Source organism: Betta splendens, chromosome 13 (assembly GCF_900634795.4).
Source record: "Betta splendens chromosome 13, fBetSpl5.4, whole genome shotgun sequence".
Lineage (NCBI taxonomy): Eukaryota > Metazoa > Chordata > Actinopteri > Anabantiformes > Osphronemidae > Betta > Betta splendens.
Genome location: NC_040893.2, coordinates 17082240 through 17096082, shown reverse-complemented (window position 1 = coordinate 17096082; position 13843 = coordinate 17082240). Strand labels below are relative to the sequence as shown.

Genomic DNA, 13843 nt, shown 5'->3' with positions numbered 1-13843 from the left:
ATGGCTTCATGAGAGATGTTTTTGTGAAGCTTTTAAACTGGATAAAAATAGTAATGATTTGCAGTAAATATATTACATTGATTTGTTTTGGGAGACCCTTTTACATCTACATTGGTTTTGGATTTTTTAATTTTGCTATTTTGTTGAAAATGTCTTCACAAAATGTTTCAGTCAGAAGAACAGAATTCATCATAGGTGGTTTTGATACAACCAGCTATCCTGTGCTAGTTGGTGCGGTTATACTGATTGCCTACATTGTGGTTGTTCTAGCAAATGTAGTAAATATCCTCATCATTATTCATGAAAAGAAACTACACAGACCAATGTATCTTCTGATTTGTAACCTTGCTGTTGTTGATATTCTGTACACATCTAGTGTGTGTCCAACAATGATTGGAGTTCTACTTGTTGGTGTTAAAAACATCTCCTATGTGCCATGTTTAATTCAAATGTTTTCTTATCATTTAGGACACGTGATGGAGGCACTTGCTCTGTCAATTATGGCATTTGATCGATTGATTGCTGTTAGTTGTCCTTTTCAGTATCACAGATATTTAACAAATGTTCGTATTGTGTCTCTTACATATTTTCTGTGGATTGTTGGCAGTGGTTTAGTGGCTGTTTTTCCTGCAACTGTGATCCCTCTGTCTCACTGCTACAAAGTGCTGATTTACACTTTCTGTTCCTATGGTGCTGTTGTACGAACCACTTGTGTTGATCCAAACTACTATTTTAATATGGTTGCAATTATAATTTCTTTTTTTATATTTTTCACCCTTGGTTTTATTTGCCTGTCCTACATTGGGATCATAGTTTTTGCTAAATTATCTTCCAATAATGACAGAATTAAAATGGGTTGCACTTGTTTGAGCCACTTGATTGTTGTAATATGTTTTTATATTCCATTAATTGTCATTATTCTGTTGACCAGGTTAGGTGTAGTATTAACTCTTGAGGCGCGTGATGGCCTAAATATTGGATCGATCTTTCTCTCAGCTTTGGTAAATCCTTTTGTGTACTGTCTTAGAACAAAAGAAATAAAAAATGAGATTATTATGATATTTAAAAAAGTTCAGACATTTCAGTAATTGTTTGTGGTGTGGACATTTACAAATATTTCAATATATCACTTCTAGAAATATTATGTCCTATTTGTTTTATATAGTTTTATAAAAAAGTGCAAACATATGTTAAATCATGCGTTGTATGAAATGTTTATAGTATATTAAAGTCACTAATTATTTTAGTAACACATCACATATTACAGCAAATGTCATGCCAGAGGTTTCCAGTGCTTGAGTTTAAACTAAGGGAAAACTGGATAATAACTGGAAATATGTGTAATGTACTTTAGGTTCAGTGCACAGTATAAAAATACATGAAACCTTCAGTACAGTAGCATAAAAGCTTGTTTCAGCTCATCTCCTGTGAAAGTGCAGCTTATTTTTAGACATGAAAAAAACAATTGTTTTGACATAAATGTCATCAACTGCAAATTTAGGATGTAGTGAATGTTTGTTTCAGATTGTGAATGTTACTTAGCAAAGTGACCTTTTGTATCACTAGAAATTCCATAAAATAAAATGCCATGTCTAAGTTGAAATCCTGTACATTTGTTTTTTATACGTTTTTGGTGGAAAAAAAAAACCAAATTTTATATAATAAAGCTGTTCTTTAAACTTAACTGAACTGAAAATCACTTACAGTAATATAGAAATCTGAGTCCAGGTCTGATGCCTTTAAACTACATATATAATATTTAATGTTCTAAACATTATAATAATGTTCTAAAAAAGATATTCATGAACTACTCATATGCCAGGGGTGTCCAATCCATTTTTAATTGACCCACAGAAAAATCTACAAAAACAAAATCAAGGAAAGATATTGTTTGCCACGACGCAATGAAAATGACAACAGTAAAGAAACACAATAGAGACATTTTAGAAACTGTGTCAAATGCAATTGACAAGATAGAAATTGGATAAGTTATGTGGAGCTACAACGTATGGAGCCCCAGCTATGGCAGGCACATACTGTAGGTGTGGCCTCCACTCAAGAAAGACCTACAAGGCAGTGGTCAACTTGTACCACAACTTTACATTAATAGTGTGAAGCCCTGACTGTTTGAGTCACAGTTGCACACCTTCAATATTGCACACTTGCGAAACACTGTCCAGTATCAGATCTGCATTTCCAAAGGCCAATCTTACTGATAAAAAGGGAAATGTGTCCGTGATTACATCTGCCATGACAGAATGTTCTCAGCGCTTCCGAGATTTTTCTACCACTGAGAACGATATGAAGCTGTTTGCGACTTCCCTTCTATTTTCTATGATGACACTTAACCAAAGCAGATTAAAAATCAAAATGACCGATCACCATCTCTGTGACGTCCTTCGTCTCTCAACCACAAAACTGACTCCGGGCCTGCAGTCCTGCAGGCCAAGCAGCGACTTCATTGTTCCCACTGGGCGCAACCGTGTTCCAGAGTTCAAAATATAGTGTACATGTGTTGAGCCCTATTACTTACTGTAATACAGTAAATGTAATTATTTTATGTCGATAGTATTTTAGAACAAATATTAGTTGATCAGGTTTAGTTGAATTAGTTGATTTGTATTAACACTCCAAACTAATTTGCATAACTAGCTTCCCCCTCGAGGTCTGTCAAGAGAAGTCAGAGAAAACCATACATACTGTATCATACAAACACACAGCCATAACGGAGCACACATCCACGAACAGAGCAAATGCAGTTAACAGTTCAATCATGATTAAAGAGTCTGATAGCAGCAGGTAGGAGAGATGTGTGATATCTCTCCTTCGCACTGAAGCTGCTCTCCAGAGCAGACAGTGAGTCCTGAACTGCAAAAAAAAATATTGTAGGCTGATTGATTTAGTTTACTTAAACCATGTGAGGCTAAATTGTCACAATTTTTTCGTCTGATTAACTGTTAAAGAATCCAAAGATTTTGAACATAGTTATGTCTTCACCTAACAGTATGTAAAATATTAGATAATATACTGTAGCAAAGGGCTCTGCTTTGTGTCACTTTAGCACATTAGCACACATTAGCTCCCAGAGTGCACCATGTGTGGCTGCTTACTGCTAGCCCCAGTGAGGGTATGGGTCAAATGCAGAGAATTCAATAAAGATGCCGCATTAACTTTTTTCAGGGCACTACACACCCCAGGGTTGACTATACTTATGGAGTCAAATTAGGGTCACATTAGATTTGTGTGTGCGTAAACTGATCTGTGTGTGTGTAACCAGATTTGTACTTGTGGGACTATACCATGCTTACACTTACAGTAAAATTTGGGGGCGTAAGTAAAATAACGTGACCTTAATTTGTCTCTCCAGTCTGATTGGCTAATGAACAAGGAAGTTGTCGCAGTCCTTTGACGTGACACAGCAGATCCTGAAAGCTCCGCAATCTCTCAATTTTTCCAATAACTCTTCACCTGGGACAGTGAAGATTCATCCAGGTGAATTTGTCTGAAGGTTGAGTCCCGTCAACTGGATTTTTTTTCTTTTCAATCTCACCTGGGAGGAAAAAAATACAACATTGGCAAATGTTTTTTAGATGTACATTTTTACATTCAGATGGGTTTGTTTGTCATGTGCAGGTTAATGCTTAGTCAGCAATGCAATAAACTGCTTAAGAAAAGAAGGAACCAACTCACTCGTAAAGATAAAGTACAATAAAAAAAACATTAAATATCAACAGAAAAAAGACGAGTAAATACAAAAAGAACAGTAAGTAAAATCACTAAGACATTAAAGGCAAATCACATCACATCTCTATTAAACCCCAGAGATATAAACAAAGCTTTCCTCTTAATTATTTAGAAACCTATTAGGATTTACTCATTTGGGATTTATAATTCATTACTATCATTAAAGGAGAGGAGAACTGCTAATACCCCCCCCCCACACACACACACACACACACACACACACCCACACACACCCACACACAGCTTCGCACTCCACAGACAGCCTGCCATCAAAGTCCACTGTGCCAGGCAGCCAACAGTCTAAATGAGCTCTACTTTGACGAAACATCAAGCAGCTCCGACACGTCTATTCATATTCACAACCCCACTCACCCCACCACCCACACAGGATCCCCCCTCCTCTCACCACACCTCAGAGGATCTCGCGTCAAAGGCCTCCTCAACCTCACTTCGGTTCAGGAAACTCAACCCCCCTGAAGCACCTGGGCCAGACAGCCGTTCCCCTCAACCCTGAGAAACTGTGCTGACCAGCATCTCACGGGAGTCATGTCATGTGCCGACAGCTGTGATGATCAGAGACTTCTGGGTGATAAGGTTAAACCTTTTAAGTTAGCTTGGATGAAAGTCCCCCGTGATTGGATGATACTATAGCTCTGGTCAATGAAAGCGAACATGGCTTGTTATTATTATAACCCCACATCTCAGACACTGTGTAGTAAATTCTTTTATAGAGAAAACTTTATTGGATTCATTAAAAATATTTTAATGAAGTTTTCAACTGGATAAAACCTGTAATGACTTGCAGTATATAGATAATATCCTTTTCCCTGACAAGACATTTTACATGTAATTTGGATGAGATATTTTAAACGTTTGTCAAAAATGTTTGCACAAAATGTTTCAATCAAAATAACAGAATTGATCATAGGTGGTTTTGATAGGACCAGCTGTCCTCTGCTAGTTGGTGTGGTTATGCTAATTGTCTACATTGTAGTTGTTCTAGCAAATATTTTAAACATGTAATCATTTAGAATTCTGCACAGACCAATGTATCTTCTGATTCTTCTGGCCTTATTTATTGTTACATTCAAAAAGGTTCAGTAAATTATGACTAATTGTGATTTATACATGTAGTAAACTTTCTTTCATATAAATTCCTATATTATATTAATGTCCTATATTATATAGTATAATGTAAAAATGCAATGGTTATTTAACAATATACTATACACTGTCCAAACTGTTTATGGTCACCACAATCCAATGTCACTGAATGTTTCAAATCCAAAAAATAAATAAACATTTACTATTTCAAACACAAGCATACAGTCTTTTAGTCCCTTATTTATCAGAGAACTCAGAAGTAAGGTCAGTATAAAAATACATGAACTTTTTGCATATTAGTGTCGGGTTACGACACAACACGGGTTACTACGGTACCTATAGTGGTATATTAATAATAATTATTAATGTTGTCTTAATATTTTGGCTGCAATATTCACACATGCAAGACGGTAGATGTATCTCTGAAACATAACATATAAGTACAAAGACATCTGTTTCAACTCGTGTGAAATTTTACTTTCTTTGTCAAATATGAAATGCTGAGCAATTATTGATGTTGGTACATTGGTACAAAGCATATGTGTACATTAAAGCATTGTGACGCTTTCTGGAACAGGACATCAATGAAAGATTTCAGTCCTTTGTTTCAATTTTAAGTACTTTATGTTCATTTTTGTTTATTCTACAAAAAACCTAATACAGTACACTGATGTAGTGTATGTGTAATTTTCATGTGATGAGCTATAGCAGTTTGTTTGCTCAGTATAAGGCACCTTTGCTCCTATCTGCATTCCTCAATGTTGCCATTGGCTTGGCCTTTTCATGGTTTCCTCTCAAAGGGTAATTTGTACAGATAATTGTTTTGCTGTGGACTCTTACATGATTATCCTCCAAGACTGCCACAACTACTTTGTGTTAAAAAAGCTGTGTGTTCGATTGTATTAGTTTCATCCATGGTTCGTGTCCATGCTGAAACATAGAGGGCCACAGGTTTAACTTATTACACGATTGTTACATAACCAGCATACTGAATTTCAGATGCAAGGTAGGAGAAGTGGTTCAGCGGCCGTAGCTACTGTAACTCTACAAGTCAAGTTGACTGAACATGCTGTGAGCATTATTGTGATTGGACAATGTGCCTGTCCAGTAGCGTTGTGTTTGGCTGAGTCTTATAACACAGCGCCTTGTGGCAGTCAGGTAAATTCTGTTGTTGTGGTAGGGAGAGCGCTTGGAGCTCTGATACTCAATGATTTCTTAAATTTAACTGCTGGGAATTGTGCTCATGGTTATGATTTACATTAAATGAAATGAACTTTTGCTTTTATTGTGCTCTACAACACTATTTGACCATTTCTATTTTGAGCATTTTCCTAAACATGCTTTTAAACAATGCTTCAATCAAGGTGACTGAATTCATCGTAGGTGGTTTTGACACAACCAAAATGTCTGTGCTAGTTGGTGTTGTGATACTTCTTGTCTATTTTGTAGCTATTCTCGCCAATATAATGAACATTGTTGTGATTATTTACAACAAGAAATTGCACAAACCGATGTATCTTCTGATTTGTAACCTTGCTGTTGTTGATATATTGCTCACGTCCAGTGCCAGTCCAACAATGATCGGTGTTCTAGTTACTGGTGCTAAAAGAATATTGTATGTGCCATGTTTGATGCAAATGTTTGCTTTTAATCTGGGGTGGGTGATGGAAGCCTTTGCTTTAGCAGTCATGGCGTTTGATCGATTGATTGCTGTTAGTTGTCCTTTTCAGTATCCCAGATATTTAACAAATGTGCGCACGTTTGTTCTCACGTGTGTTCTGTGGATTGTTGCCTGTTGTGTTGTGGCTGTATTTCCTGCAACTGTGATTCCTCTCCCTCACTGTTACACAGTGCTGAAGTACACTTTCTGTGACTATGCTGCCATTGTAAGAACCACTTGTGTTGACCCTGAATACTATTTTAATCTGGTTGCAGTGATCATATTTTTTATTTTGTTTTTCACTTCAAGTTTTATTTGCCTCTCTTACATTGGAATCATATTTTTTGTGAAGTTATCTTCAAGTACTGAGAGGAAGAAAATGGGCAGCACTTGTTTGAGTCACTTGATTGTGGTAACCTGTTATTACTCTCAGATATTTATTCTTGCTATCCTGACCAGGTTTGGTGTGGTGTTAACTCTCGAGGAGCGAAATGGTTTAATGATTGGCTTCAGCCTTGTTCCATCTCTAGTTAATCCTTTTGTGTACTGTCTGAGAACAAAGGAAATTAAATATAAACTCTTAGCAATGTTAAAAAAAACTTAGATCTCTAGATTTGTAAGTTGTTTCATGTTAAACGATATGTTCTATCGTTCTAAAAGTATTTTTTTAATTGTAAAGAATAATAAAAACATATTATTCATTGGATTAAGTTTTTTAATTGGGTAGTAAGTAGTAGAAGAGCATTTTATTTTGATATTCATATACAATATCTATGGAAATTAGGTTTAAAAAATTGTTGGGTTTAGGAAAAAAGAGTGTTGAGGAAGTGTAAGGAAAATGCATATGTCAAGGTAAAAGGTCAAACATTAAGCTCCAAGCACCTTTTTAATTTGAAGGTCAAACATTAAGCTCCAAGTGCCTTTTTAATTTATATCCTAAACATTCAGTTTACTTTTACGGCCTTAAAGATTTATGTCTGGTGAAGTCTTCAAAAATCCAAAATGATATGTATGTAATACACAATAATACAATTATATTTGTGTAATACATAATTATATGTATGTCATACTGTATATACATTAGTTTTTGCCTGTTTTGTGTTCCCCACATATAACCTGGATTTGGTCAGTCCTTATGATCAATCCTGTACTCACCTGCTTCTTCAGTTTTAATAAACTTTGTTATTTACTGTAATTCTAGTCATTGTGGTTGTTCTCTGGCGTTATTAAACTGTTCAGAGAACATAGGGCCATTCATGTACATGCTTACTAGTGGTAAATGTTGTGAACAGTCTAGATACCTTAAAAATACTATTCATTGCCAGTAAGAAAAACAATGTTAAAGTAAAGTACCAGTATCTACAGTAAGTTTGTGAAGTACTTCCTTATTTTAGCATTTCATTGCATCCTACTATGTACTTCTACAAATTGATATAATTTTGCCTCATCTTTTTAAGTGGCATCTGATTTGCTGTCTCTGTGCGTCAGTATCTATCTATTATCAGTATAGCTGAGGACAGAGCCAGCAAATATTTTACTTATTGTACTGAGCTAAAGCCACCAGTTGAGATTAATCGGGCACTGTTGGTGATGTAGATTTTGTTGTATATAAATTTAAAGTGGTTGATGATTCTGCAGAAGTACCACTGGCCAAAGTCTATGTTATATTATTTATGTTATTTTCTAATTAATTATAGCATTTTGCTAAAGATATCTTTACACGATGCTTTTATTAAAGTAATTGAATTCATCATAGGTGGTTTTGACACAACTAAACTACAAATGCTAGTGCTTCACTAGAAGCCGGCAAAACAAACCAACTCCGTCCCCTACAGTACAAGGACCTTCTAAACATGAACACTAGGCCTGCTCAATGTAGAGGCTATGGCCAAAATACTACAGTTTACATTTAAATTAACCCTCTGACTCTGTTCACAGGAACAGACAGAAGCTGTAATTTTATTATGTGTTTTGCTACTCTCACTGCATATTATTAACTAGCGGCAGTTCTTTTTTAAAGCTTCCAACAACAAAAGATGTTCTGTATTGACTTTTTTATTTTATACTTCTGAGATTTGTAACACATTAACACAGGAAAAAGCTGAATATAAAAAAGCCCCTCCAGCACGTTTGTGTGGCCACCTTCCATTTACAGCATCCTAACTTTCTATGCAACATGTTCTACTTTTTACATGGATGTAATTAGTATCACAGCAAAAATATTCAAATTAATTCATGATAACGTGTGTAAAGAGCAAATATTTGTCTACCAAAGTGATACTATATGCAGTCTTTAGTGTGATTGGACTCTGGGCCTGTCCAATGAAAACCTACTGTACAGTACAGTAAGCTTTATAACTCCAAATCCTAACAGCTGCCAGAGCAACATAGTGAAAGCTTTGTGGTTTTTATAAAACTGGAAATGATTTGTTGTGATTTACATTATAATTAATAACGTTTTGCCTTTAGAAGACTTTTTACTTCACTTATTTTGGCATTTGTTGTTGTTATTTTGTTAAATATGTCTTCACAGAATGCTTCAATCATAGTAACAGAATTTATTATAGGCGGTTTTGAAAAGACTAACAGTTCTCTCCTAGTTGGTGTTGTTATACTCATTGTTTACGTTGTGACTGTTCTAGCAAATCTAGTAAACATCATCTTCATCATTTATGAAAAGAATTTGCACAAACCCATGTACCTTCTGATCTGTAACCTTGCTGTTGTTGACATTCTGTACACATCTAGTGCCAGTCCAACGGTTATTGGGGTTCTAGTGGCTGGCGTTAAAACTATCTCCTATGTGCCATGTTTAATTCAGATGTTTGCGCTGCACTTAGCAGGGACCATGGAGATGTTTGCCTTGGCAGTTATGGCCTTTGATCGATTACTTGCCATCAGTTGTCCTTTTCATTACCACCGTTATCTAACCAATGCTCGTACTCTTGTACTCACATACAGTCTGTGGATCGTTGCCTCTGCTTTTGTGGCTGTGTTTCCTGCAACTGTGAGTCCTCTTCCTCACTGCTACACAGTGCTGAAGTACACCTTCTGTGACTATGCTGCTGTAATTCGAACCACTTGCGTCGACCCAGAGTACTATTTCAATCTGGTTGCTATCATATATTTTTTTATTTTAGTTTTTACTTTTAGTTTTATCTGTCTGTCCTATTTTGGAATCATATTTCTTGTAAAATTATCTTCAAATATTGACAGAATCAAAATAGGCAGCACCTGTTTGAATCACTTAATAGTAGTAGGATGTTTTTATATTCCAGTATTTATTGTTGCTTTCCTGACCAGGTTGGGTGTTGTATTAACTCTTGAGGCGCGTAATGGCTTGTTAATTGGGTCCATATTTGGCCCCTCTTTAGTAAATCCTTTTGTGTACTGTTATCGAACTAAGGAAATTAAATGTAAGATCAGCAAGATTTTCAAAATATTTGCATAGTAGTAAATTTAGTAGTTACTTCGACCTTTACTTTGTTCTTTGGCATCATTTCCCTTTCTCTATATTATATACTGTTTATATGGAGTCCAGATTTGTACTAGGAGCCAGATTTAGCTTACCCAATGAATGTTGTCTGTATGTTGATGTGTTGTATATTGACATTAAAACCACTAGTTTTTACTAAAAATATATGTATAATGTATAATAACAAAATATAGGAGGGAATTTAAGACAAGAAAAAGAAGAGCAGAAAGAAAATGTGATATATGATCTTACAGTTTATTTGAGCCGATCCACCTCTTTAAAATAGATTTTAGTACATAATTCTAACTGTGGGTTCTGACTATGTCACTGCATTTTATGGATAATTAAGTGTGAACTATGAAATTGTAATTTTATCTTTTGTACATTAAACTTATGTGGAACATAAAGACATGTGATTTTTTTGGGGCGTGAGAAGAACCAGTAGGTCCTTGTCAGCCTGTTGGCCGGAAGTGTCATTATGCTTAATGAAGTATTTATGCATGTGAAATAATTTAGTGTTCACATTCTATACGTTTATGTCTCTGCAATGTAGTACTTGCAGAGACATAAACATCACATTTATTTGATTTATAACTCAACAAACTGTAAAATACAGCATACAAAGAAGAATCACTCTTATATATGGTGTAGTTTTAAATTGCAGAATAGTTACTTAATATAAATTAAATGGTAAATGGTCCACATTTATACTGTATAGCTAATTTATACACCTATTCCAGGATCCAAAGCGTTTTACAGTAGCTTCTCATTCACCCGTGCGCTCTCACGTTCACACACTGGTGCCAGCAGCTTCCATGCACAGCTTGAAACACCAGGAGCAACTTAGGGTTCACGAATGACCTATTATTAAGTTAATTTAAATAATTCTAAGCCATGTTGTTACTTAATAAGGAAGGTTAATCGGGTATGTACAGGCGTGTGTACTTTTAACAAGTTGGTGAAGCAAGCAGCAAGGATTTTGCATGTTTTACTAATGTTCATCACCACAATCTTGACTATGACACTGCTGGAGTCACTGGGGCCGCGCAGTGCACATTCAAAGCATGTGTGTTGTAATATTCATTTCAAGTGTCCTGCCTCATTGTAAAAATAGTTCACATCATCATATCGTTGAACATTCTCTATAAGGAAGACTTGAGAAAAAGATAATAGCAGCAACAGTCACAGTAAAATGACCCAGACATGAAGAAATGCAGTGGTTTGGTTTGATTATTGCTGACATGTAACACTGTTTGTGGTATTTTTACCTGTCGTGTACCATTGGTGGATATAAAGGTTTTATGCAAACCTTAAGCAAATGAGTGTATGTTGTTGTGCACTGTCCTTTTCCTAATTCCTAACCTGCAGCTCCAGTGAACCAGTTTAATACAAGTTTACTTGCCTTTGTGTGTTACAAAACAAAACAGTAGCTGTTTACCTTCTGTCATCAAACCCTCTGAGGTTCATTACCGGAGCTCAGACCTGAGGAGGAATCACTCCAGAGGGCTGTGTGACACTTTCCTAACAGCACTTTGTAAACAGAGGCGTAATTACTCTAGTGAGTAAAGACAGAAACAGTAACCAAGCATCCTGTAACCACCACACAAACGTTAGCTGAGTCTAGCTTTTTGACAAAGTTGAGAGAGGGGATTGATGAGTAACAAACTTACAGAAAAACTAATAAACTGAATTAAAGCTTGGTGATTATGACAAAGTTTGGTTGATAAAGTAAGTTGACAGTTTCTAGCTCCAGCACTCAAACCATTTTAAGATGTTTCTATAAAGATATTTATGGGAAAAATAAGTGTCTCTTTTATTATGACACCGAAGATATTCAAATTTTTGACTAGAGATCAAAGAAAAACAGGGTTTGTTCCAACAAAGTTAGATACAGTTCTGCACCTGTGAAACAAGTATTTATAATGTGCTCATAAAAATAGATAAACTTCATTCATCCCACAGTGGGGAAATTCAATAGTAGCAACAGGAAGACAGCAAGATGTGCAAAATCTGCGAAATTGTACAGGATTATGAGGAACATGAAACATAATTACATATTTACAGTTCAGGCAGGAAATACTGTATAGATTTGTGCAGAATAAGAAAAAACATGTAGCATGTGAAAAAACATGTAACAGATCCTCAGCTGTGACCTTTACAGTGCACAGTCTGACAGCTGTGAGTGGATCCGTCTGCCACTGGAGGAGCTGCTCAGAGCCCCCACAGTGGGTGCAGTGGGTGAGAGGAACTGTCTATGACGGATGTCAGCTTGGACAACGTCCTCCTCCACAGAGTCCAGTGGACCTCCCAGGACAGAGCGAGAGCGAGAGAGGACCCTCAGCAGGTGGGGGGACTTTAGCCCTTCTTTTACAGAGTATCAGTGTTATTAGTCCAGTGCAGTTTATGGGTGAGGTGAACACGCAGGTACTTAGAACTGTTCACAGTCTCTATGTCTGAGCCCTGGATGGAGCAGAAGTGGGTGCTGACCTGTGCTCCAGCTCGTTCCCCTCGGACACACAGCCAACGATGGCTGAGTGTCAGAGAACTTCTGGATGTGACAGCTGTTGGTGGTGTGTGTGGAGGCCGAGGTGAAGAAGGTGAAGAGAAACAGTGCGAGCACCATCTCCTGAGGGGCCCCAGTGCTGGAAACCACCACCTCAGACAGCGGGTCAGCGCCCGGTGCAGCAGGTAGATGACGGCGTCATCCAGCCTGATGTTCTGCCTGTGGGCAAACTGCAGCGGGTCCAGGAGGCCTGGAGTCAAAGCTGGTGAATTCAAACATGCTGACAACAGCAGTACAACCGCATGACAACCTGCCATGGGTTCATTAGATATTGTTTGTTGTACTAATGTGGTGGGTCAACAATGTTGAACGGAAGTGAATACCAGGACACGTTTTCCAGTTTGTTAAACTTTATTAATTAAAGCGGATGTAATTTTGATGTGTTCTTTTCATGTTAATCTGACACCTTTTCTTCTGATGATCTTTCATTAAACCCAGTTCTTTGACTGGAACATACGGCGTCCTCCAATCTGTAGTGAGCTTGTTTGTAAGCACTCTCACCGTCAAAAGAAGTCTGTTCTATGTGGTCTTCAACACAAGAGGGCAGCAAATCACTCCATACAGTTTTAACGCTTTACCAAAATAAAGGTTATAAAGCTTTACCCACTGAAATCATGTACAGTATTTCTATATACTCATGTTATACACCGGATTGTGTAAATATTGTTTTCAGAATGGTTTATTTCAGATCAAACAATATTTTATTTAATTACAATGACATTACTAAAGTATTTTAGTGTAGCAGCTGTATAGACTCATTTTATATAAACCAATCATTGTTATTCACAATAGTAATTAGAAGTAACTAGTTAAAATCATTCATTAGATTAATTATAAAGCTGTACCTGCCTTCAGTACTTAAATGCATATACTTCGTTACTTTAGTGCCGTCGGTGTGCATTAATATGTTCTGATAGCGCCCTCTGCTGTATTTGTCTGTTATTCTCAGCATGTCAGTTAATGCTATACACAATCCTACTGTTAACTTCAATAAATATCAAATGAACTTGTGAATTTCAGTTTCATTTTTTTATAACTTTCTTCATTTGGCATTTATGAAGAATAATGTGTATGATTCCAATAGCAGATTTGTTGAATTTGAAGCCTTATTACATAATACCATTACACGTCAAACATTATATAAAATAAGATTATTATTATATTGCTAAAGCCAGTTTATAGTCTCTTCTAATTGCACAGTATCTGTGTCATGTCTTTTGATTCTTCATTTAATGAGCTTTGTTTATTCTGTTTAAGCCTGTGCTCATCAGATCTCAAGTAATTTTATTACATTGCA

The 13843-nt window shown here is 36.3% G+C and overlaps 3 protein-coding genes across 3 annotated transcripts; all 3 read left to right on the top strand.

The window, feature by feature from the left end:
• The first annotated feature begins 94 nt into the window (after positions 1 to 94).
• Positions 95 to 1088, top strand: LOC114868304 (olfactory receptor 51E2-like). Its single transcript, XM_029171766.2, has one exon. The coding sequence runs from the start codon at positions 150 to 152 to the stop codon at positions 1086 to 1088; it is 939 nt and encodes a 312-aa protein (XP_029027599.1). The 5' UTR covers positions 95 to 149.
• Positions 1089 to 6035: 4947 nt separating this feature from the next.
• Positions 6036 to 7112, top strand: LOC114868303 (olfactory receptor 8-like). The gene has a single exon (XM_029171764.2). It carries the CDS (start codon positions 6117 to 6119, stop codon positions 7110 to 7112), a length of 996 nt encoding a protein of 331 aa, XP_029027597.2. The 5' UTR covers positions 6036 to 6116.
• A 1917-nt stretch (positions 7113 to 9029) lies between these two features.
• LOC114868302 (olfactory receptor 4D11-like) lies at positions 9030 to 9959 on the top strand. The gene has a single exon (XM_029171763.1). The coding sequence runs from the start codon at positions 9030 to 9032 to the stop codon at positions 9957 to 9959; it is 930 nt and encodes a 309-aa protein (XP_029027596.1).
• The last annotated feature ends 3884 nt before the right edge of the window (positions 9960 to 13843 follow it).